General features: G+C 42.6%; 1 protein-coding gene across 1 annotated transcript in view; it reads right to left on the reverse strand.

Moving 5' to 3' along the window:
• Window positions 1–6,511: 6,511 nt before the first annotated feature.
• The window catches only part of MMP9 (matrix metallopeptidase 9), a 29,121-nt gene continuing 12,551 nt past the window's right edge, over window positions 6,512–23,081 (reverse strand). The window contains exons 6-13 of the mRNA XM_073606264.1: window positions 21,780–21,953; window positions 21,202–21,375; window positions 17,952–18,107; window positions 14,158–14,368; window positions 13,911–14,044; window positions 12,287–12,437; window positions 11,387–11,490; window positions 6,512–6,971 (exon numbers count right to left, since the gene is read on the reverse strand). Of these exons, the coding sequence (XP_073462365.1) occupies window positions 6,859–6,971; window positions 11,387–11,490; window positions 12,287–12,437; window positions 13,911–14,044; window positions 14,158–14,368; window positions 17,952–18,107; window positions 21,202–21,375; window positions 21,780–21,953 (1,217 nt within the window). The 3' untranslated portion in view covers window positions 6,512–6,858. The remainder of the gene's footprint in view (window positions 6,972–11,386; window positions 11,491–12,286; window positions 12,438–13,910; window positions 14,045–14,157; window positions 14,369–17,951; window positions 18,108–21,201; window positions 21,376–21,779; window positions 21,954–23,081) is intronic.

A 23,081-nucleotide genomic window follows, 5' to 3' on the forward strand; every position in this document is an offset into this window, starting at 1 on the left:
TAGTGAAATGATGTCCACCTGTGTGCAAACTAAGTGTCACATGATCTGTCATTACATATACACACCTTTTTGAAAGGCCCCAGAGGCTGCAACACCTAAGCAAGAGGCACCACTAACCAAACATTGCCATGAAGACCAAGGAACTCTCCAAACAAGTAAGGGACAATGTTGTTGAAAAGTACAAGTCAGGGTTAGGTTATAAAAAAATATCCAAATCTTTGATGATCCCTAGGCGCACCATCAAATCTATCATAACCAAATGGAAAGAACATGGCACAACAGCAAACCTGCCAAGAGACGGCCGCACACCAAAACTCACAGACCGGGCAAGGAGGGCATTAATCAGAGAGGCAGCACAGAGACCTAATGCCTCGTTTCCACTGAGCGGATCGGTTCGGTTCGGTATGGTACGCTATTTTGGGTGTTTCCATAATGAAAGTGGCCCATACAACCGAACAGAACCGTTCCATTCAGGGTCCTGCTTCAGATGTGGGGCCATAGAAAATGGAACGGTTCGGTTAGGGCGGAGCTACGATACATTCCACTGATTGGCTGACAGAAAACCCTCTGCTGTGCTATGCTGAGGCATTTTTTCTAAACCCTGTATGGCCCCTTGTGGTCCCACTTGCAGTGGAAACGTTCACCAGAATAGAACGGACCATTCTAGGCCATTCAAACTGTACCGACCGGAACCAATCCGCTCAGTGGAAACAAGGCATAAGATAACCCTGGAGGAGCTGTAGAGTTCCACAGCAGAGACTGGAGTATCTGTACATAGGACAACAATAAGCCGTACGCTCCATAGAGTTGGGCTTTATGGCAGAGTTGCCAGAAGAAAGCCATTACTTTCAGCAAAAAACAAAATGGCATGTTTTGAGTTTGCGAAAAGGCATGTGGGAGACTCCCAAAATGTATGGAGGAAGGTGCTCTGGTCTGATGAGACTAAAATTGAACTTTTTAGCCATCAAAGAAAACACTATGTCTGGCGCAAACCCAACACATCACATCACCCAAAGAACACCATCCCCACAGTAAAACATGGTGGTGGCAGCATCATGCTGTGGGGATGTTTTTCAGCAGTCGGGACTGGGAAACTGGTCAGAGTTGAGGGAAAGATGGATGGTGCTAAATACAGGGATATTCTTGAGCAAAACCTGTACCACTCTGTGTATGATTTGAGGCTAGGACGGAGGTTCACCTTCCAGCAGGACAATGACCCCAAACACACTGCTAAAGCAACACTTGAGTAGTTTAAGGGGAAACGTGTAAATGTGTTGGAATGGCCTAGTCAAAGCCCAGACCTCAATCCAATAGAAAATCTGTGGTCAGACTTGAAGATTGCTGTTCACAAGCGCAAACCATCCAACTTGAAGGAGCTGGAGCAGTTTTGCAAAGAGGGCAAAAATCCCAGTGGTAAGATGTGTTAAGCTCATAGAGACTTATCCAAAGCGACTTGGAGCTGTGATAGCCGCAAAAGGTGGCTCTACAAAGTATCGACTTTAGGGGGGTGATTAGTTATGCACATTTTTCTTATATTTTGTCCTATTTTTTGTTTGCTTCACAATAAAAAAAACATCTTCAAAGTTGTGGGCATGTTCTGTAAATTAAATGATGCAAATCCTCAAACAATCCATGTTAATTCCAGGTTGTGAGGCAACAAAACACAAAAATGCTAAGGGGGGTGAATACTTTTGCAAGGCACTGTATAATATGAATCTCTGTGTCCCTGTGCGAACTCTTCAGGCCCACAGGGAAACAAAAAATAGGCCCTGGCATTTTAGACTGAACAGCCCATTTTTTTTAAACCCTCATAGCAGTGTCCTCTGCCTCTCCCCTCCCCCAGTACTGTTCTGTACTCCCCCTCAACGCAGTGTCCTCTGCCCCCTTCACATCATACCACCCCACTGTAGTGTACTCTACCCCCCTTCCCCCTAACCCCACAGTACAGTGTTCTGTACCCCCCTCAGCGCAGTGCCATCTGCCCCTTCACACCACCCCTCCATCCACTGTAGTGTCCCCTGCCCCCCCCACAATAGTGTCCTGTGCCCCCCAATGCTTTGTCTTCTGCCCCCTCCCCCACTATAGTGTCTTCTGCCCCCCAGTAGTGTCCTGTACCCCCAAAACAGCGTCCTCTGCCCCCCAAAAGCAGTGTCCTCTGCCACCCCATGTTCCAAAGCAGTGTCCTCTGATTTCCCAATCCTCCCCCCCACTGTAGTGCCCTCTGTTCCATCTCCAACAGTGTCTCCTCTGTCCCCTTCACATCACCCCCCCCCCCACATATACACACAGCACTGTGTAGGTTGCACTTCCTACCTGCCAGCGTGTGTAAAGCATAGCAGAGATCAGAGAACAGCATAGTGCTGGGTAGAAGGTGGGAGCTGGTGACTGGTTGCTAGGACCGCCTACAAGCAACCAATCACTGAGGCAGCTTCCACTCCCACCCTTCATCCAGCACTATGCTGCCTCTCGCTCTCTGCTCTGCCGTTAACATTAGAGTGGCCGAGACTGGGGGGCGGTAGAGCCATGGTCACGATCCACCTGTTGGCTCCCTGCGGTCAACCATTTGCCAAAACCCGTGTTAGGAAATTGGCCCAGGGGCCACGGCCCACGGGGAAAATGCTCGGTGTGCCTTATGGCCAACCCAGGCCTGGAACTCTTATATTCTTGGCTCAAACTGTACATGGGATCTCAGTTTTTAATTTAATTTGAAAATAAATGCTTTTTTTTAGGCATGTGACTTTACCTGTTTTATAGCCCCACAGCTGTATATCTGCAGTGTGAGGTCATCTAAGGCACTGTTGCCGCTGGATGTTACTCTCACCAGATTTGGAGTAAGATTTGGTACTTTCGTTACAGGGCTGCTTACTTGCTGGAGAGGAAGCTAAAGCTGAGAACCTTCAGTGAAAACATCTCCCTGCTTCATTCACTCTGATATGTGCTTTCTCACCTCCCTTCCTTGCGTCTTGATCACTACTCTACCAGTCATTAGGTAATCAGCCATTTGTGGGGCAACTCTGCATAATTAAACCCTTGCTCTTCTATAAGGATATCCACCTCCACTCAGAGACAGAGTGTGGACCTAGTTGTAGTAGGAGAGTGAGGGGTGAGGTAAATATGGGATGTGGTATGAGGTGGGGCGTAGGTTAATATGAGGTATTTTATGAGGGCAGGGGAATGAGGTTAACATACTGTACTGTGGGGGAGTGAGGTATATCTGGGGTGTGTTGTAAGAGGGGGGGGGTAAGGTAACTATGCGGTGTGCTGTGAGCAGGAAGGGGGAAAAGATGTACATCTTGGGTGTGCTATGGGAGTAAAAAGTAAGTGAGGTAAATATGAGGTGTGAAGCACATTTTGGGTGTGCACTGGGGGGTTTAGGTAAATATGGGCTTTGTTGTGGGGGTATAAGGTATATCTGGAGTGTGCTGTGTGTTATGATGAGGAAAGCAAGGTGAATATGAAGTGTCCCGTGAGGTGTGGTGTGAGGTGTATCTGGGGTGTGTTGTGGGAGGGGCAGGTTAGATAAATCTGGGGTGTGGAGTTGGGGACAGTGAGGCCAATGTGCAGTTAGTGGTATTGTGAACCAGAACAGCTGACTTTGAGGCACTGTCTACAGCACGGAAATAGGCAGTTTGTGGCTGTGATGTGTGCACTGCCGCCCGATTTTTTCCACACACCCCCGGCAACGGCACCCCTACCATGTATCCCGGGCTCCACTTGCCCATCTACAGGCTGGGACCAACATAGCAGGTGCTGCTCTCCTTCGCTCCTTGTTGCTGTCCCGGAAAGAGCCATCAATTACGGGTCCACAAGGCGATCTGCATTGCATTGCATTTAGTGGAGCACAGGGGTCTTTTAAATTATCATTATTATTATACACAATTTATATAGCGCCAACAGTTTACGCAGAGCTTTACTATGTAGAGGGGGGACAGTACAATTACAGTACAGTTCAATACAGAAGGGACAGGAGGGCCCTTCTCATAGAGCTTATATTCTAAAGGGAGGGGGTGGTGGTACAAAAGGTAGAAGCTGCAGGGGATGATTTGATGTGGGTGACTACAGTTCTTAGGTGGGTGCGGGATAGGCTTCTCTGAATAGATGAGTTTTCAGGGATCTCCTAAAAGTGGACAGGTTAGGGGCTGGGAGTTATAGAGGATGGGAGAGGCTCTGGAGAAGTCCTGAAGGCGAGCATGGGAGGAGGTAACAAGCGAGCTAGAGAGCAGGAGTCCCTGGGAGTAGCAGAGGGGACAATTTGGGCGATATCTGCAGATGAGGTTGGTGATGTAGCTGGGGGAGATGTTGTGCATGGCCTTGTATGTTGTAGTTAGTATTTAAAATTTAATACGGAGGGGTAGGGGAAGCCAGTGAAGGGATTGGCAGAGAGGAGCAGCAGTCACGGATCAGTTAGTGGGGTGTATTAGTCTAGCAGCAGCATTCGTATGTGTGGAGGGACCAATGGTTGTGCTGTTGATCTTAATGGTAACATCATGGGGGGGGGACCGGGAAGAAGGAAATATAACAAGCTCAGATTTAGAAAGATTGTGTTTGAGAAAGTGGTGTGACATCCATACCGATATGTCATTCAGTAAGTTTGAGATCAGTGAGGAGAACGAGGGGGTGAGTTAAGGAGTGGAGAGATAGATCTGGGTGTTGTCGGCGTAGAGGTGGTATTGGAAGCCATGGGAGGTTATCAACTGGCCCAGTGGTATAGAGAGAGAATAGGAGGGACCCAAGGACGGAGCCTTGTGGTACCCCAATAGAAAGAGGAAGAGGAGCAGAGGAGATGGAGTTGTGACACTGAAAGTGTGCTGAGATAGGTAGGAGGGGAACCGGGGGAACCAGGATAAAGCAGAATCACGGAGGCCAAGGGAGTGGAGTTTGCTGAGGAGGAGCAGGTGGTCAACTGTGTCGAAGGCAGCAAAGAGGTCCAAGAGTATGAGTATATAGTACAGGCCATTGGTTTTAGCAGTTAGTAGATCATTGGTGAGTTTTAGTAGGCAGTTTCAGTGGAATGTTGTGGGCGGAAGCCGGACTGTAGGGGGTCAAGAAGGTTGTTGTCAGTGAGGTAGCTACTCATTCGGTCATGGACAAGGCGTTCAATGAGCTTGGAGGGAAACGGGAGCAGGGAGATGAGTCTTAAGTTATTCGAACAGGTGTGGTCTAGTGAGGGTTTTTTTAATTATGGGGTAAACAGTGCATGTTTGAGCCGGGAAGGAAAGCTACTGGAGGAGAGGTTGAAGATGTGTGTCAGGAAAGGCTTACCAGAGGAAGAAATGTTCCCTGCAGGCTAACTTCTGTTCCCAGAAGGCTAACTCCTGTTCCCCACAGGCTAACTCCTGTTCCCCGAACTTGTCTTAGGGAAGCTGCGTTAGTGTGCGCTAACGTAGGTGAGCACATGCGCACAAAGATGTGCCAGAATAGGAACAATGAGGGCGCCAAATGGGCTATTTAGACCAGATCAGTACACAGATCTAGTGCTGTCTTGTCTACAGCGTTCTCGTGAGTGTCCTGTTTCCTGTTTATCTGCATCTGATTCCAGTTACCAGGATCTGGAGACTGCTATCAGTAGACTGACTGTCACAAGTCAAATATTGTTACAAGTGTGATTTTCCTTCTACCCTTGTGAGTAGTTTTTAATAACATTTCTTCTGAATAAATGTATAAAAGGATAATGCACAAGGCTGGTGCGCCCTCTCTTTTCTGTTTTTTTGTACCCTGTGTTGACCCCCAGCCATGGTCGGAGGGTTCCTGTTGATCAATAGTACATCCTTGCATATGTGTATTTGTTAATGCTGTTTTGTTTTGAGTCTTCTGCTGGTATCTCCTGCGTGGGACTGTTGCATTGGTATCCTTTTTATATTTCAATAAAAATATTGCACCAGAGAAACTCCTAGAGATCGTCTTGTTGCTAGGACTTTGCTAAGAGACCTGTTACCATTCACCTCTACCGTCACAGGTGCAAGCTCTCCAACGCTAAGCTCAGCACTACTGCATCAGGGGAGAGAAAGAACAAGTGAGGGAGTTTTAATCAGAGAAAGAGCTTGCACTTGTGATGGTGGAGGTGAGCAGTAAGTGCAAGGAGTCTCTTAGCAACGCCCTAGCAACAAGGCAGGTCAGGATGATGCAATCTCTGAGAGTTTTTCAGCCTACCAGAAGCCTTACACCAGAAGCTCTCAGAACTAAAAAACAATCTATCTAATAGGAAGCATCCGGAAAAAAATGGTGGGGTACATTTAATTGATACAAGGTGTCCCATAAACATTTTGCATTGATGGCCTGTGATTTCTAATTACACACTTGTATACAAATCTTCTATATTTCCTGTCCACCAGCACGGCTTTCAGGTCAGGCGGTGACACCGGCCTCCTTATTATGTCATTTTGACATATGTGCTCATTTCACATTAATGCATGTGAGATCATACAGTGGAACAGAACGGCTCTCCCGAAAAGTTCTCTCCTAATAAAACCATCTCTCGCTATGGAAAGCAGAAAAACAGGAACCACACAGGTCAAGGAAGAACAATATTTATTAGAAAAGCAAATAATATATTAAAGAAATCTCTGAAAGGTCACCTTGTCACATTTCACTAGTGCCACAAGTCATCATCTGCTCTCTGGAAGCCTGCACCAGGCAGGCCGGGGACATACACACACACATTCACTTCCCTAAGGGGGATGCAACATGGAGACCATGTCTACAGTGCCTGAACAGTAACAATTTCCTTTTATAACCACAGAAGTAAGGGCTAAAATGAAGAGGGGGCAGGATGGAAGGTTCACATCGGAAATCTTCCCTTCCTAGCTATTGCTGCTTGTTTAACCCTTTCCTCATTACTCTTCTTCACATTTTTTTGCTTTAACTTCGCTCTGGACAGCGGAGAATGTCGTATTTCACGTATCCAACCTTTTCCACTTGCTTGCGCCATGTCATGCGCCAGAAGAACTGGTCTTGGCAGAAGTAGTATTTACCTGCAAGAGGGAAACGTTAGTTTGCAAATGATGTCAGGTTACAGGAGCAAAAAAATATCTTTCAAATAAACATTACATTTCTTTGAGCATACTCCAAGGCAAACACAGTGGCTTAGTGGTTAGCACTTCTACGTTGCAACACTAAAGTCCCTGGTTCAAATTCCAACCAGGACACTATCTGCATGGAGTATGCATGTTCTCCTTGTGTTGGCATGGGTTTCCTCCCGCATACGCCAAAGGCATGCTGCTAGATTATACAGCCCTGGTATATGTGAGCTAGGGACAATAGATTGTAAGCTCTTAAAGTGGGGTTCCACCCACTTTTACAACTCTTCAGCATCCCTCACTAAACTGTGCACTGTAAACGAATTGGATATTTTTAAATTTTTTTTCTCAGCACCTACTGTATATCTGCTGTATTCATTTTTCACTTTCTCCTCCCTGGCCGTGGCCTATCGCATCATTTCCTGTTTGCAATGCCTTCTGGGAAGGGGCTGCAACTTCCTCTGACACTGTCGTTGCTATGGAAACCTGACCTGAAACCACACTGCTTGTGCTTCACTGAGCATGTGCGAGATCTGCAAGGATGAGATCCAGGAAGAAATACAGTCTGGCTTCAGATGCCCACACTTAAGATGGCCACGGCCTGCTGTAAGTTTATAAAATAACAAACTACTGCTATAAACTAACAAAACAGACCTTAGTTTACAGACTAACTTTACTAGAATACATTAAGCTTGTGTATTATAGGGGTATTTTTATTTCAAAAGTATAATTTCGGCCGGAACACCACTTTAAAGGCAGGGATTGATGTACAGTACAGTATGTAAAGCACTGCATAAAGCGTCACCGCTATATAAATGCCTGTAATACCCAACAATAAAAAAAGAGATCCTAGATTGTAAGCCCCTTGAGGGCCGGGACTGATATGAATTACTGTGTAATATACAGTGCCTTGAAAAGGTATTCATACCCCTTGAAATTTTCCACATTTTGTCATGTTACAGCCAAAAATGTAAATGTATTTTATTGGGATTTTATGTGATAGACCAACACAAAGTGGCACATAATTGTGAAGTGGAAGGAAAATGATAAATGGTTTTCAAAATTTTTTACAAATAAATATATGAAAAGTGTGGCGTGCATTTGTATTCAGCCCCCCTGAGTCAATACTTTGTAGAACCACCTTTCGTTGCAAGTCTTTTTGGGGATGTCTCTACCAGCTTTGCACATCTAGAGAGTGACATTTTTGCCCATTCTGCTTTGCAAAATAGCTCAAGCTCTGTTAGATCGGATGGAGAGCTTCTGTGAACAGCAATTTTCAAGTCTTGCCACAGATTCTCAACTGGATTTAGGTCTGGACTTTGACTGGGCCATTCTAACACATGAATACGCTTTGATCGAAATCACTTCATTGTAGATCTGGCTGTTTGTTTAGGGTCATTGTCCTACTGGAAGGTGAACCTCCGCCCCAGTCTCAAGTCTTTTGCAGACTCTAATGCCGCGTACACATGATCTGAAATTCGGCCAGCAAAAGATCAATGAGAGCTTTTGGTCGGAAAATGCGACCGTGTGTATGCTCCATCTGATTTTTGCTGGCTGAATTGTTGTACGTCACCGCATTCTTGACGGTCGAAAGTTCCGCGAACTTTTGTGCGACCGTGAGTATGTAAGCCAAGCTTGAGCGGAATTCCATCGGAAAAACCATCCAAGATTTTTCCGACGGAAAATCCGCTCGTGTGTACGCGGCATAACAAGTTTTCTTCTAAGATTCTTGTTCTAAGATTGCCCTGTTTTTGGCTCCATCCATCTTCCCATCAACTCTGACCAGCTTCCCTGTCCCTGCTGAAGAAAAACATCCCCACAACATGATGCGGTCACCACCATGTTTCACGGTGGGGATGGTGTGTTCAGGGTGATGTGCAGTGTTAGTTTTCTGCCACACATAGCGTTTTGCTTTTAAGCCAAAAAGTTCAATTTTGGTCTCAGCACCTTCTTCCACATGTTTGCTGTGTCCCCCATATAGCTTCTCGCAAACTGCAAATGGGACTTCTTATGGCTTTCTTTCAACAATGGCTTTTTTCTTGCCACTCTTCCATAAAGGCCAGATTTGTGGAGTGCACAACTAATAGTTGACAGATTCTCCTACCTGAGCTGTGGATCTCCGCAGCTCCTCCAGAGTTACTATGGGTATCTGGGCTGCTTCTCTGATTAATGCTCTTCCTGCCCGGTCTGTCAGTTTAGGTGGCCATGTCTTGGTAGGTTTGCAGTTGTGCCATACTTTTCCCATTTTCCGATCATGAATTGAACAGTGCTCTGTGCGATGTTCAAAGCTTGGGATTTTTTTTTATAACCTAACCCTGCTTTAAACTTCTCCACAACTTTATCCCTGACCTGTCTGGTATGTTCCTTGGCCTTCATGATGCTGTTTGTTCACTAAGGTTCTCTAACAAACCTCTGAGGGCTTCACTGAACAGCTGTATTTATACTGAGATTAAATTACACACAGGTGAACTCTATTTACTAATTAGGTGACTTCTGAAGGCAATTGGTTCCACTAGATTTTAGTTAGGGGTATCAGAGTAAAGGGGGCTGAATACAAATGCACGCCATACTTTTCACATATTTATTTCTAAAAAAAATTGAAAACCATTTATTATTTTCTTTCCACATCACAATTATGTGCAACTTTGTGTTGGTCTATCACATAAAATCCCCAAAGAATACATTTACGTTTTTGGTTGTAACATGAAGCCCGCTGTCGGCTAATGTCACAGAGCTGTTCCAGACTCGGGAAGGATCATAACCATAAGTAAGTATAATTAAAAAAAAAAAAAAAATTCCCATACTTCTCTTTTAAAGCAGATATTCACTGCATCTGAGCACCAAAAACACTATTTAATTCATTTTTTATATTCAAAGTAAATTGCCTCATCCATTCACATCTCCATGTTTTATTTTGGTGAGAAATCACTTTGAAAAACACCCGCTAGTATGTCTGGCCATGGTCATCTTGAGCAAGGGCAAATGATTCATGTAGCATTTACTTCCTGGAATCCATCTGCCTTTAGCTCAAGCATGCATGGAGGAGGTTGTGCTTAGCCGAGAAAACCCCTCCTCCTCCCGAAGACACATATGTATTACATCATTTGCCTAACTGCTTAAGGACCGCCCCATGTACATATACTGTGGCTTAAGTGCGAAATCACGTACCTGTGATTGGACATAGCGGTCAAATTTAATAATTTAACCACTTCCGGACAGCTGCACGCCGATATACGTCCTTACTTTGAAGGGGATTATCGCTGTTAGGGCAGCAGCTAGCTGCCATAACCCCGGTATCCTCTTGTTCGGCAGGCGGTCCCGTCTCCAATAATAGTGGTCTCTGCGGCGGATTCACCGCAAGATCCCTTTTATCGGTGGCTGAATCCCTATCTCACCTGCGTGCATATCTCTAAGGCCTTGTCAGCCATGAAAGAGATTCCCCCCGCCAGCAATGCAGATAGACACACCCACAGGAGCTTTGTGAACACATGACTGCTTAGAAAATGCTTGCAAAAACGGTGTTTACATTGCAATTTAGAAGAAACTCAATTCAAGGAATATGAGAGCAATGGCAGGCAACATTTCAAAGGAGGGGTATTGTATAGCCTTAAAGCGTTTGTTACCCCAACACTTCATATTCCTAATATGTGTCTGCTGAGAACAGAGGAAATGTGATCACTTATAAAAAAGGGAAAAAAGTATTTATAATTTTTTTTTTTTATATCTATACACAAATGTTTTGCCTTTCATTTCTATTTGAAACGGAAAGGGTTGTTTTACAAGGTGATCATTTACAATCACTTCACCTTCTGCATTAATGATATGGCCTCTCTCTACGTCTACGGAGCAGACGCAGGTAAGAATATGAAATGTCATTTTCAAATCCTTGCAGGGTATACTGTATAACTGAACTGGAGAGGTTTGTTTTTCTGGTCCGGTTGTCATCTAGCTTAACTTTATATAAATTCAACATCTCAGAAACAAAGACTGAAAAGGTGCCAGGCCTAGAAAAGTAAATGTGACATTGCTGTGAAAGGGCAGAATGGGAGGCGCTCTATCCTTGTGATATGAAACGCAAAGCACCCCTTCTCCAATGTCACAGTGCTAGGTTCCTCCTGATTGGCCCAACACTGTCCCATAGGGCTGGGTAAGAAACCCATAGCATTGTGTAAGCTCCATAAAGTAGTTTTTCTAGAATGTAGATTTTTTCTGTAATGGAAACATAGCAGTGTTGTCCAGAGAAACCAACTGCATGGAGGCTTCATTTTCTATCTTGGCAAATGTGATAGCTGGATCCTGATTGGCTGTCAAGACCAACATTACCGCTGTACATTATACATTTCTTACAATGTTCTCATACTGATCTTTACCTTTATACACAAAGATGTCATGAGAATCACTTGGAACACCAGCAAAATCATCATCTGTGTTGCGTGGGTAACCCTTATCCACAGTCTGAGCCTTCACATCAAGCCTGTTAAAAGAAAACATTAGTTAAAGACAGTCACGCTTTTTTGGGCTTTGACAACCTACAATACATACCAACAATGCAATTTTGCAATAAATGACAATGGTGTCACTAAGAATTTTTGTGCCCGTTAAGCTAAAACCGCAGATTGTGATTATCCCACATCCAGTCATATAAGACAGTGGTCATTTATTAACTATATAATGGTTGTTCATGGTTGTGGTTGCAATGGCCATTTTCAATATGTGGGTCTACAGAAGTTATAACTTTGTTAACCAGCCTTATGTTGGTCTCCAAAACTCAATATGAACAACCTGTTTTAACCACCTATGGTAAAAGCATATGATATAGGGACGAGGGGGGAGTGTTCTGTAGTTCCTCAGGGGAGAACTCAGGCAGGGCTGACAACACTGCTTGGGGTTTCTGTACAGGCAGTGTTGCCTACTCACTACGGGACGTTAGCGAGTAGGCTCACTGGATTTCAGATTTGTAGAATAATCACTAAAGAGAGCTCTCACTGTCTCAGTTCATATTTCCGTATCTCTCTGTTTACAACTCTTGAGGTGATACATAAACCATAATGGGAAGTGCGCTGTTTTTAGCGAGTCACCTAATTTAGAGATTTGTATGATATGAAGAATTAAAGTAGCCATTGCGTAGAGATGCAAAACATGAAGCAGTGACTGAAAATATTAACACTCAGGGTAGCCAAGCAACTAGCATTTTCAGATGAAAGAATCAAAGTCTTTAAATCTCTCTTATGTTAGTTTACTTTAAGTCCCAACGTCTCTTGCAGCCTTACCTCCAGTATTTGTCACCATTGAATAACAAGACTTTCCCATTATCCCGTGTAATAGCGCCCAGGATTTTATCCACATCCTTGCCAAAGCCCAGCTTATCGAGACTTCGTGGACCCAAAACACTGCTTCCCGTGTACTGCCAGAATTTGCGTCCTGCAGAAAGAACCATACTTAAGCTGGGTACACACTATGAGAAAATCAGGCGAACGATCATCTGATTTTCCTCATTGTTTCACAGCAAGTCGGTACAGAAGAAGGAAATATTGTACAAAAATTCTCATACGACAGAGGCTTTTTTGTTCTGGTTTATTGTTTCTGATCATGCGCAGTCTTTCGTATCTGATTTTTCTCTACAAAAACAGTAAACATTAAAGCAGGGGCCTCAAACTGGCAGCCCTCCAGCTGTTGTGAAACTACAAGTCCCATGAGGCATTGCAAAGCTGACAGTTACAAGCACGACTCCCACAGGCAGAGGCATGATGGGACAACAGCTGGAGGGCTGCCAGTTTAAGACCCCAACATTAAAGGAAAATTGTTCATTCTGTTTATTAATGAGAAAAATGTGGGTGTTTGTCCCTTTGGAAATTTTCGTTTGCAAAATCTGAATCAGATGTCGAAAGTTGTGTACACACTATACGAAAATCGAATGATCATGCCTCGTACTGAATTTTTCTTCTGATTTTCTCATAGTGTGTACCCAGCTTAACTTGTACCATATATCACTAGATATTAGATATCAGTAACATCTTCAAGAAGAAGGTGCAGTAATAAATTAAAGGGGAGTAACACATACATGAAAACAGATTTTAAGCAGTGTCTGAATGATAAAAGATGACCGTTTGTTGGATTGGTACAGGTTGCTCTTCTATACTAATAGATTTCTATTGTACTATAACAATTAATATAAAACCATATTTTTTTAATATTTTGTAAACTCAAGTTTACTTCTTATGTCCATTTTTCTGGTACAGCAAATATGAGCATGCACATGAATGGAAGTCATCATAGTGAATACGAGTATTGTTTTTTCCAAAAAATTGCTGAACTGGGTAGAGTTTCTGGTGATAGAGGGCAGGAACTTCGTTTTTACACCAGTGCCTTCAGAAATGTTGGATTACACACCGAAGATGAAATTACTAAACCCACACCAGTCATTGTAATTTAGTGACATACCACCTACTGATTTTCATACTATGCTTCTAAAGCAAGCTTTAGCAGCCTGAGACTACAAGTGTCCATACACTCCCCAACGTAGACTCAGAAGTGTTTGGGCTACTATTGACTTTCCTGCTCTGTAATTGTTGATTGGATTGTTGGCTCTTGCATAAGGCTCTATTATGTCTTTTGTTTTGCCTTCTAAATCACGTGGGTGGTTGACCACCTTCTTAACAGCCCATATCATGCCAAATCTGACCATCATTAAAAATGGCTAAATATGTTGCAGATCTGTCCATGCAAAAAAATGGTGGGTTGCTTTGTCTGTCCATATGTGGCCATCTTATGACATCTGGCGTACTTATAAAAACTGGTCTGATATTGATATGTTGCATTGTTTATTAACCAATACTGGGCTGTCAAGTGTACATTGTTATTTAAAAATGCCATTGTGTTGTGCAGAATTATTACCTGAGAAAAAGAAAATCTTTTTGCTTTGGGGATCTTGAAATGCTGCATCAATTTTGGCAGGAAGTTCAGGCCAAGTATCTGAGATCTTCTTAGAAGACTTAGGGGGGCCACTGGCAGGTAGTTTCCAGTACAATCTAAAAAAAAGAGAAAAAAATAGTAATTAATAGGAAACCCAAAAATGGCTTCTATAAATTATAAGCCCCCTTGTGATATTTGTACAAGCCACCCTAATTCCAGCTCCTCTTACCCATCCTTAAAGAGGTGGAGCTCCCCTTGTAATTCTGCAATGGCATCAAATTCCTTCACTTTGCAGGGGTCTTGTGTTGGGTCTACTGGGGAATCAGAAGGCTCCACACTTTCAGTGGTAGTTGGTGTAGCAGTGGTGGTGGGTGAAGGAGTTGTTGGTTTAGGTTTCTTGGTGGGCTTTGGTGGAGTGGGATCTGGACCAGTTCCAGCACCTAAAAATGTATAAAAACGTTAATCATAATGTTCCACCTCTCTTAGTCTGCTACTGTCTGCATTATGTTTTGTAATTAATCACAATGACTTGCTCTGCTGTGCGGCAATATATCATAGACGTATAGGAGGTGACAACAGGCAGCAGTTTACATTTTTACTCGCTGAGGTTTCTACTGAAGGCATTCCTTAAAGAGCCTTTACTAGAAACAACTGGAGGCATATTTAAAAAGATATAAAACAATGTGCAAAGTACAGTACAGCAAGCAATCTTCCACTGACTGCTCCAAACCAGTGAATGGTGATATCTGGATAGTTGCTTTGCGTTAAAGTGAAAGTATGGCCAGGCAATATACATTAAAATGTTTACACATTCTCACCCAGCTGTATACAAGATTTAAAACCAGCCCTCACCAGGCTCTGTAGCTTTAGGCATTACGGAGCAATTCAATCTCAAATTTCACAGCAGAAGCACTGAAGTCCTTTAGATCAGTGGTCTCCAAAGTGGCCTCCAAACTGTGGCCCTTGGGACACTATTCCTCCCACTGATACAAAGCACTATTCCTTCTACACCAACAATGGGACATAATTCCTGTCACTGATACCAACAATAGGACACTGTTCTTCCCACTGACACCAATGATGGGATACTTTTCCAGACCCTGACACCAACTGCAGGGCCCTATTCCTCCCACTGACACCAATTATGAGGCATTATGCCTTCCCCTGATACCAACAATGGGACGCTATTCCTCCCAATGACACCAATGATGAGGCACTATTTCTTCCCCAAACCAACAATGGGGCACTCTTCCTCCCACTAATACCAATGATGGGGCATTCTTTACTCTCATTGATGCCAGGGCATTTTCTACTCCCACTAGCCACAGTCCGGCCCCCTCAAAGTCTGAAGGACAGTAATCTCGTGTCTTTTGTTCAGAAAGTTTGAAGAACCCAGATTTAGATTATTCTCTCATTAGCTCATCTTCTTCTTCTCCCCTTCTCAGAACTCCAGCTCATTGAGGGAAGGAAAACAGTGAGAGCTGAGCTGCTATGAGAACAGCTTGAAGGAGTTTATCGCTTCTGCTGTGAAATTTGAGGATGAATTGGTCCACAGTGCCTACAGCTAAAGAGGTCAGTGACTGATTTTTAAAGCTAATGTACTGTTTGTTAGGAATACGTAAACACTTGTATGCCCATAGCCTGGCCACATTTACTTTAAGGTAGACCTACATAAGAATTAGTCCCTAAAAACAGCCAGTTCGGGCCACAAAAGCATATCTTCGGGCAGCAGACAATATTGGCAGACTAGAGAAACAAGCAGTCCTTCTTTGCTTTGCTTACGCATCTGACCCCTCTCTACTGCCTTAGCCTGCACCAAATATTCTTCAGAAACCTCTAAAATCAGTTCCATATACATAAATATTATGTTTTATGATTCCATGCCAAAAAACTGTAAAAGAGAATAGCTTTCCCTATTATTGTATCTTTATGACAAATCCTATTCTGCAGGTGACCATTCAAAATCAATCTGTGGTTTGAGATTGAAGGCAAGATCTCAAAAGCTTAGTGAGCCTGCTTTGTGCTCATACTGTCATTGATGTTCATATATGCTTGGATGATGGCAACTGCATGCAAACATATGAAAAGATGAAAATAAAAGAAATTACACAACAATAAAACACCATTAGTGTGACATAATGTCACGGTTAGAAAAAAGACAAAATTCAATAACATTCATCCTATTATTTTAAATTCTACAGAAGAAAGCAAACTTATGCCCCATACACACGATCCGAAAATCGTACGAAAAATGCCGCATTCGAATTGATCGTACGATAATCGGATCGTTAGTACAGAGCTTTCGAGAGCCGATCAGGACAGTTCATCCGATATTATTCTATCGGACATGCATGGAAATTTTTTTCGTACGATGCCAGATCGTACGATTTTCGTTTCATCAGTACACCTATCGTTCGAAAATGCAATACAAATGCATTACAACACATGACATCACTTCCGAATTTGTATGCTGTCGTACGGGAATTTTTGTGACTTTAGTAAACTCATCAGATTCTACGTGAGATCAGCATGCAAAAAAAAAGGCCGATCATTCGTCCGATAATCGGATCGTGTGTACGGGGCATAAGCCACCAATTTATTCTCAGGGGTGGAGTGTTTGGTGGGGGGGGAAGGGCGTTCTTAGGACATCATTGGCTGTGAGCTTACCTCCCTTGATTAGTAACTTCTTTTATGCACATTTTCTTATATTACTTTATTCAGCACCAGTATCACTCTTGCTTTTAAACAGTTTTCTAAACCTAAAAAGGCCAAGCAGCTCCAAAATATGATAGCTGATTTGTTATCTACTTTAAAGCTGAACTCTGGACAAAGACACTTTCATTTAAATATATTCCTCAATGGTTACAAATTGTTGGCCAACATTTGTGTGTATGCAAGACAAGTTGGAGCCAACATCATTCGAACAAAAATACACGGTTTTGTTGTTGGAAAGTCTGATCGTGTGTACTTGGCATTATACTGAAAAAATATTTGTAATGCTGTTACCTGTTACCAAGCTCCAACGTAATGAAAATAGATGATACCACCTGGTCCGGCCATCTTTATCTTTAGGGCTGCTGTTAGAAATCATGGGGCCCCATACAGCCGACCTGACAGGGCCCTGCTCCCCCCCCCCCCAACATGTTTTCACTAAAAATACACTAAAATCATTATTATATGACATGTTTACTGGCCCTCCTCCATCCTCCATCCTAAAACATCTCCTTGTGTGCCCACAGCAGGAAAGGAAGGAGCTGGCAAAGCTGGCTAAGCTGTAAGGTAGTAAAGATGGCCCTCCTGCTCATCAGGTGCCTGGGCCCCCCTTTTTGAACTGATGGGGCCTGGGCTCAGTAAAGGAGGGCTGGCTGTACTGCCTTATCAGCGGCCCTGTTTATCATAGTGGGACAAGAAATTGTAATTCCGTGGGCATGTTTGGATTAAAGCAGGCAGCAACATTACTGCTTTTACAAGAGAAGGATAGCACTGCAAGGAAAGGGGGGTATGTTTGCTGGGTGCATAAAAGTATGCTCAGATAATACTTGCGTACATGTTTCTGCACATGCTGTAAAAAATTGCTTGCCATCTGGAGTTTGTATGCATGATCACTCCACCGTTCTTAACGCCGTTTGAGCGTAACGGAGAAAGCTCTGCCTGTGCTAGTGACTCAATGGCTTTGTGTTTATCTGAAAGTCCTGTGCTGTTTTGTATGGGTGAGAAGTCAGCTTTAAATAGTACTTTGCTGTTGTGCACATGCAGTCAGGTGTTTGCTAATTACGGTCCCAATTCTTTCACCCCCTCTCATCTCTTAACAATGTCCTTGGCTTTCCTGTTTCTTTCACAGTCAGTCCGCACTCACAGGTTACCAAGCAACAGCACGGCTGTCATCAAAAATCTTGTAGAAGTGAGTGAAAAAGAGCTATTAATCACTGCCACTGATCCATTATGCCCTACTATTCAAAATCAGGATAAACATAGAAAATAAATGGTGTCTTAGGGTTCTTCAGAGCAAATTGGATTCCTTACCATACAAATAGTGGATCCCTTCAATGTCGTCAGAGTGAAGATGGAAGTCGCTCTCGTACTTATAGTTGGGATACATTAGAGCATCTGGGATGCTGCTGTGCTCGAGGCCTAATGCGTGTCCAAATTCATGTGCTGCCACCAGGAAAAGGCTGTAACCTGTGCAAAATTATTCATAATAAGGAAACAATTTGATTTGGGTATCAGATCACAGGATCATTCAGATCATTCAGGTTTATTCAATATGGCAGTCCACAAAGCAAAGGAGATGTGTAAAGTGCAGTAATCCATAGCAGATGATCACTTTATAACAAAGATTTTAGACTGTAACAAGCAAACTACTCTTGCAGTACCCCCTTCCCCAACACTGCTGGGGTTCAATGCTAGTTTTTGCCTAGGGGTATGGCAATAAGGTGTAGTACTTGTTATTCCTCACTCCAGCAAGTTCCCTCAAACAATGCAACTGGTCCCAGGAAGACTCTTCTCTAAGGGACTCCTAGCCGTGGTCTCATTCCTAAATCCTCCATGTAGAAAGCAGAGTTATTCCTACTTTGTACATGATGATATAGCAGGACTGCCCACAGCACAGAGTGCTGGAGGGAGAGCTGGAGGGAGAGGAGCAGGAGTAAGATAAGGAATGCAGAATCTCATCTCCACCCAGACGTAATGAGCATTTTACCCAGTAGGGGGCCCCACTGCAAGTTTTTTTTCTTTACTTCCAGCCCAGTGCTGGGTTTTACTATAGGCTCCAAGTTTCAGAATAACTACATACTTCAAAACTGTTTAAAATACCAATGTATAATAGCACACAGGCTCATACATATATAATCTACACAAACTTTGCTTGTTGCAGCTATCCACATTTTCATGAAAGAGCCACAGAGTTCCCACCCTGGAACACACAAAGCTTAGCCTAAAGGCATCATTTTTATGTTAGTTTTGGATAGAGGGGGGAAGCATTAGAATACCTGTCAGTTTTTATTGCTTTCTGTGTTCTTGTTAGGGGGATTCACGCTCTCTAGTTGTCTGGTTTACCATTTTTATTGAAAGGGAAAGTAAAAGAAAATCCCAAATGTTTAGGTTGTCCCCAGAAAAGTAATAGAGAGGCAGTTTTCTAATAGAGTCAAAAGTTCTGGTGACCTGGGGGTCCCCAAGAGATTCCCTTAATTGCTGGGGATTTCCTCTAACTTCCTGTTTGGGCTATGGGACAGGAAGGTACAGTTAAGCTCCCCAATAAGACAAAGATGTTACAAATAAATCTTACAGGGGTTATAACCCCCCCCCTTACTCTATCCAAAATGAGAAAAAAAAAGTTTTGCCTATGGTTCTACTTTGAAGCATATGTAATGCATAAGTAAGGCCTGATTCACACCTATGCGTTTTAGTGCTTTTTGCATTTTGCAGATTTGCACTACAGAACGTGTTCTATAGGAAACCATGTTAAATAGACTGTAGTACAAATGTGCAAAATGCAAAAAGCACTAAAAATGCATAGGTGTGAATCAGGCCTAAGGCCATTTTTTTCTGATAGGGTAGGGGAGGGTTAAACTTCTGTCAGTTTTTTTCTTTTTTTTCTCAGCTGTGTCTTATTAGTAAGATTTACCTTCACTTCCTGCCTTGTAGATTTCACAGGAAGTGAGGGGATATCTTTCTAATTCAAATTGAATCCCCTCTTAGACAGTTGTGACAGGAACATGTGTCCCATTGGAAGATTTTCCCTCTATTTCTTGATCTGAATTTATGAATTTACAGTTACTTTTATTCACATTGATGATCAAGACAATCTGAGAAAGAAAATCTCCCTAATGGAGACACCAACACCAATAAAAACATGAAAGTGGTTCTGACCCCTCACCGCTCTCTACAAATCTATCTAAAAAAAAAAATTACCTTTATTTATAGTTTAATATAAAAAACAGGTGTGGTTTTCCCAAATATGGACATGGCTGAGCACATCTTGGCAGTTATTGTTCAAATTCAAAAGTATCTCAAAGCTGGTATTCGATGTAAACCTATTTGGGTTATGCAGTCAAGGTCTTTGCTGTTTTTTTTTCCTTTTGCTGGATTTTATTATTTAATATTTAATATTTTAAAGTCTACCTAATTTTACTGGATTAGTAATAAGATACGAATAATACCCTCTGATGCTTCTCCTAACAAATGTTAAACTCTATAATAAACAGACACAGTAATGGACAGGCACAATAAGGGACAGGCACAAAAGGATCAAAAGATTCTCCTTGTTGACTGCATACTCCATGAGCATTCTGAAAGCCACAACCAAACAATGTTTTAGGTCTTTTGACTTTCTGTAAAGCAAAGCTGGTCCATTAATCTAAAATTGTCTTCAAATTAATTCTCTATATTGCCTCTGAATAGCATCTAATCAAATCTGCATTAGAAATTTTAAATAATAAAAGTGTGAATCAGATTAGTTGGTACAGGGCAAAAGCACCTAAGATATTTACATTGATGGTTAAAGAGACCTTGTCACCGGACCATTCATTTAAAAAACATAATTTTACCATAAGATTATATGTGCATTTAACATGCCATATATGTTTTTTACCTGTAAAATTTTCCATTATGTAGCCATCCAAAAGCCCTGAGACTGCTGCTGAGCACTGCCATCTTGGAAGTGATGTCAGCAGTCCCAGCAGAGTCTAGTATTACCCTTCGCTTCTCCCCCCGACAGCTACATAAAAGGTTATGTAAGAAGGTGAGGGGAGTGGCAAAGGAACTGGGTCAGCACAGACAGTAATTAGACACTCCCAGAAGAGGAGAGGGCTATAACATAAAAGAAGGGAAGTGGCTGTGCTGGGGAATTAACTAATCATTTTTTTCTAGCAAGTTCTAAGGTACACTTAAAGTGGTTACAATTTTTTCTTTAGAACAGAAAATTATTGCAAATAAGCATTTGCAATACCTAAGTTTATGTGCTTTTACCTGCATTTTTTTTAACATTGGTAACTGTGTCTCTTTAAGGGAGCTAGTTAATGCAGGTCCTGAACAAGGTGTGGCCTGCCATAGTTGACCTCCTTTATTAAAATGCTAGTTAAGTGGTTGTTAGTCTGACCCTCTGGCCATAAATTCTTGTCATAAAGAGATACAAAGCATTGGAGCCGAAGGGTCAGCATTATAGCCAGGTAACTAGTATTTTTAGAAAGCAAGATATATCCTTTGTGATGCATTATGGGAAAATTTGAGTACAATATATCTGCAGTTCTTATCACAGACTATTTGTCCAGCATACCTCGGTCTGAGCAGAAGCCCCATTTCCTGTCGCGATCATAGCTGGAGGTAGTGGCACACCACTTCTTCCCATCCTCTCGGCCTTCGGTGGTGCACTCATTGAAGGTTTTCCCCAGGAATGTAAAGGGAAAAACGCAAGGGTCTCCTGCTGAGTTTCCGCCATTGACAGCTGTGTCTATAAGAGGAAAGCAGTGTTCTGTACTGACTGCATAAGTCCAGTATGACATACGGTATAACAAGTTTGGTATATGCATTATGGGGTTGATTTACTAAAGGCAAAAAGACTGTGCACTTTGCAAAGTGCAGTGGTACTCTGCAAATGCAATTGCCCCAGAGCTTAGTAAATGAGCAGAAGCTCTGCTGACTTCCATCATCCAATCATGTGCAAGTAAAAATGCTCTTTTTTTTTTATTTCCCTTGCATGTGATTGGGTATTCTTTGCAAAGTGAAGCCTTACCTCATTTACTAAGCTCTGGAGCAAAGTGCACAGCCTATTTGCCTTTAGTAAATCAACCCCTATACATTTTATTCACACATATTTAGCATACAGTCCGCTAAACAGTAACAGCATAGGCCTACCTCTGTTGGGACAGAAACCGTATTTGGTATCTTTGTCATAATTGGCAGTGGTACTACACCAGCGGTACCCATCTGTACGCCCTTCAGTAGTGCATGAAGAATAGGATTCTCCTTGAAATATAAATGGGAAGACACAGGGCTGACCATCACTGTTTCCATCAAATGTGTATAGCACTGAGGGGAAAGTAGAAATCGTACATAAGTTTATGCATTAATATCACACCATCAGTAATCAGTATATCATCGAAATTTAATTTGTATATATGATTTTATAACAATCACAACAATAATTTAAATACATGCAGCTTTGAAATACCTCCTGCTTTGAAGTGAACCCGTGCTTGCCCTTGCAGATCATAGCAACAGGTTCAGAAGCAAGGAAAAGATGCCATGTGAAAGCTCCAGTCGGATTTTCAGAGCTTACACAGGAGTTGACTGTCTCCCTGACCCCATTTGACAGCACTGGACCAATCAGCAAGCACTAGGGGCTGTCACGTGGGGTTAGTCACATCTTCTTCCATAGGCAGAAGTAATGGACATTTCCAACATTTCTGGAAGTTGACTGTCTCCCTGACCCTATTTGACAGCACTGGACCAATCAGCAAACAATAGGGACTGTCACATGGGGTTAGTCACATATTCTTCCATAGTCAGACGTAATGGATATTTCCAATGTCTTTGGCATTTAATTGAAGGAAAGCTGCTGCTAGGGGATCAGATTTCAAGGAAGAAATTTTTTTTTCAGTTCCCAATGAGAAGACAAGCCTCACCTCCCTCTTCATTCTGCTATCCAGTGCTTGCCCAAGCAGGTGCTGGGAGCCTGAGACAGATGCTCCCTAGCAAAGCAGCCATCTCCTTGCTAGCTGCGGTGTTGTGGCGGGTGGCTAATAAAGAGGAGGCGCCATGTCTTATATTGCACCTAGCATTATAGGGCATCTAGGAAGATGGGACAAAGTACTATATGCAATTTGTCCCAATGGTAACTAAATACAGTGAAAAAAGTGATACTTCTTTACAGAAAACCTGTTGCCTTGCTCTACATAGACAAAGCACAGGTTCAGTTTAAAGTGTATGCATAGCAAAAACATATTTTTTCCATTTCAGCTAAAGTAAGGAAGAATTAAAATCACTTTTCTTTTTTTTTTTTTTTGTCTCCTTAGGGATATTTCCCTTTACTTCCTTTTTCTGAAGAAGCAACAGGAAGTAAGAGGAAATTTCTACAAAGGGAGGGGAATTACCCTCTGACAAAGTTATAACCAGAGCAGGTCTCCCCATTGTAAGGTTTGCCTTTATGTCTTGCTC

This window comes from Aquarana catesbeiana, linkage group LG12, assembly GCF_042186555.1.
Source record: "Aquarana catesbeiana isolate 2022-GZ linkage group LG12, ASM4218655v1, whole genome shotgun sequence".
Taxonomy (NCBI): Eukaryota; Metazoa; Chordata; class Amphibia; order Anura; family Ranidae; genus Aquarana; species Aquarana catesbeiana.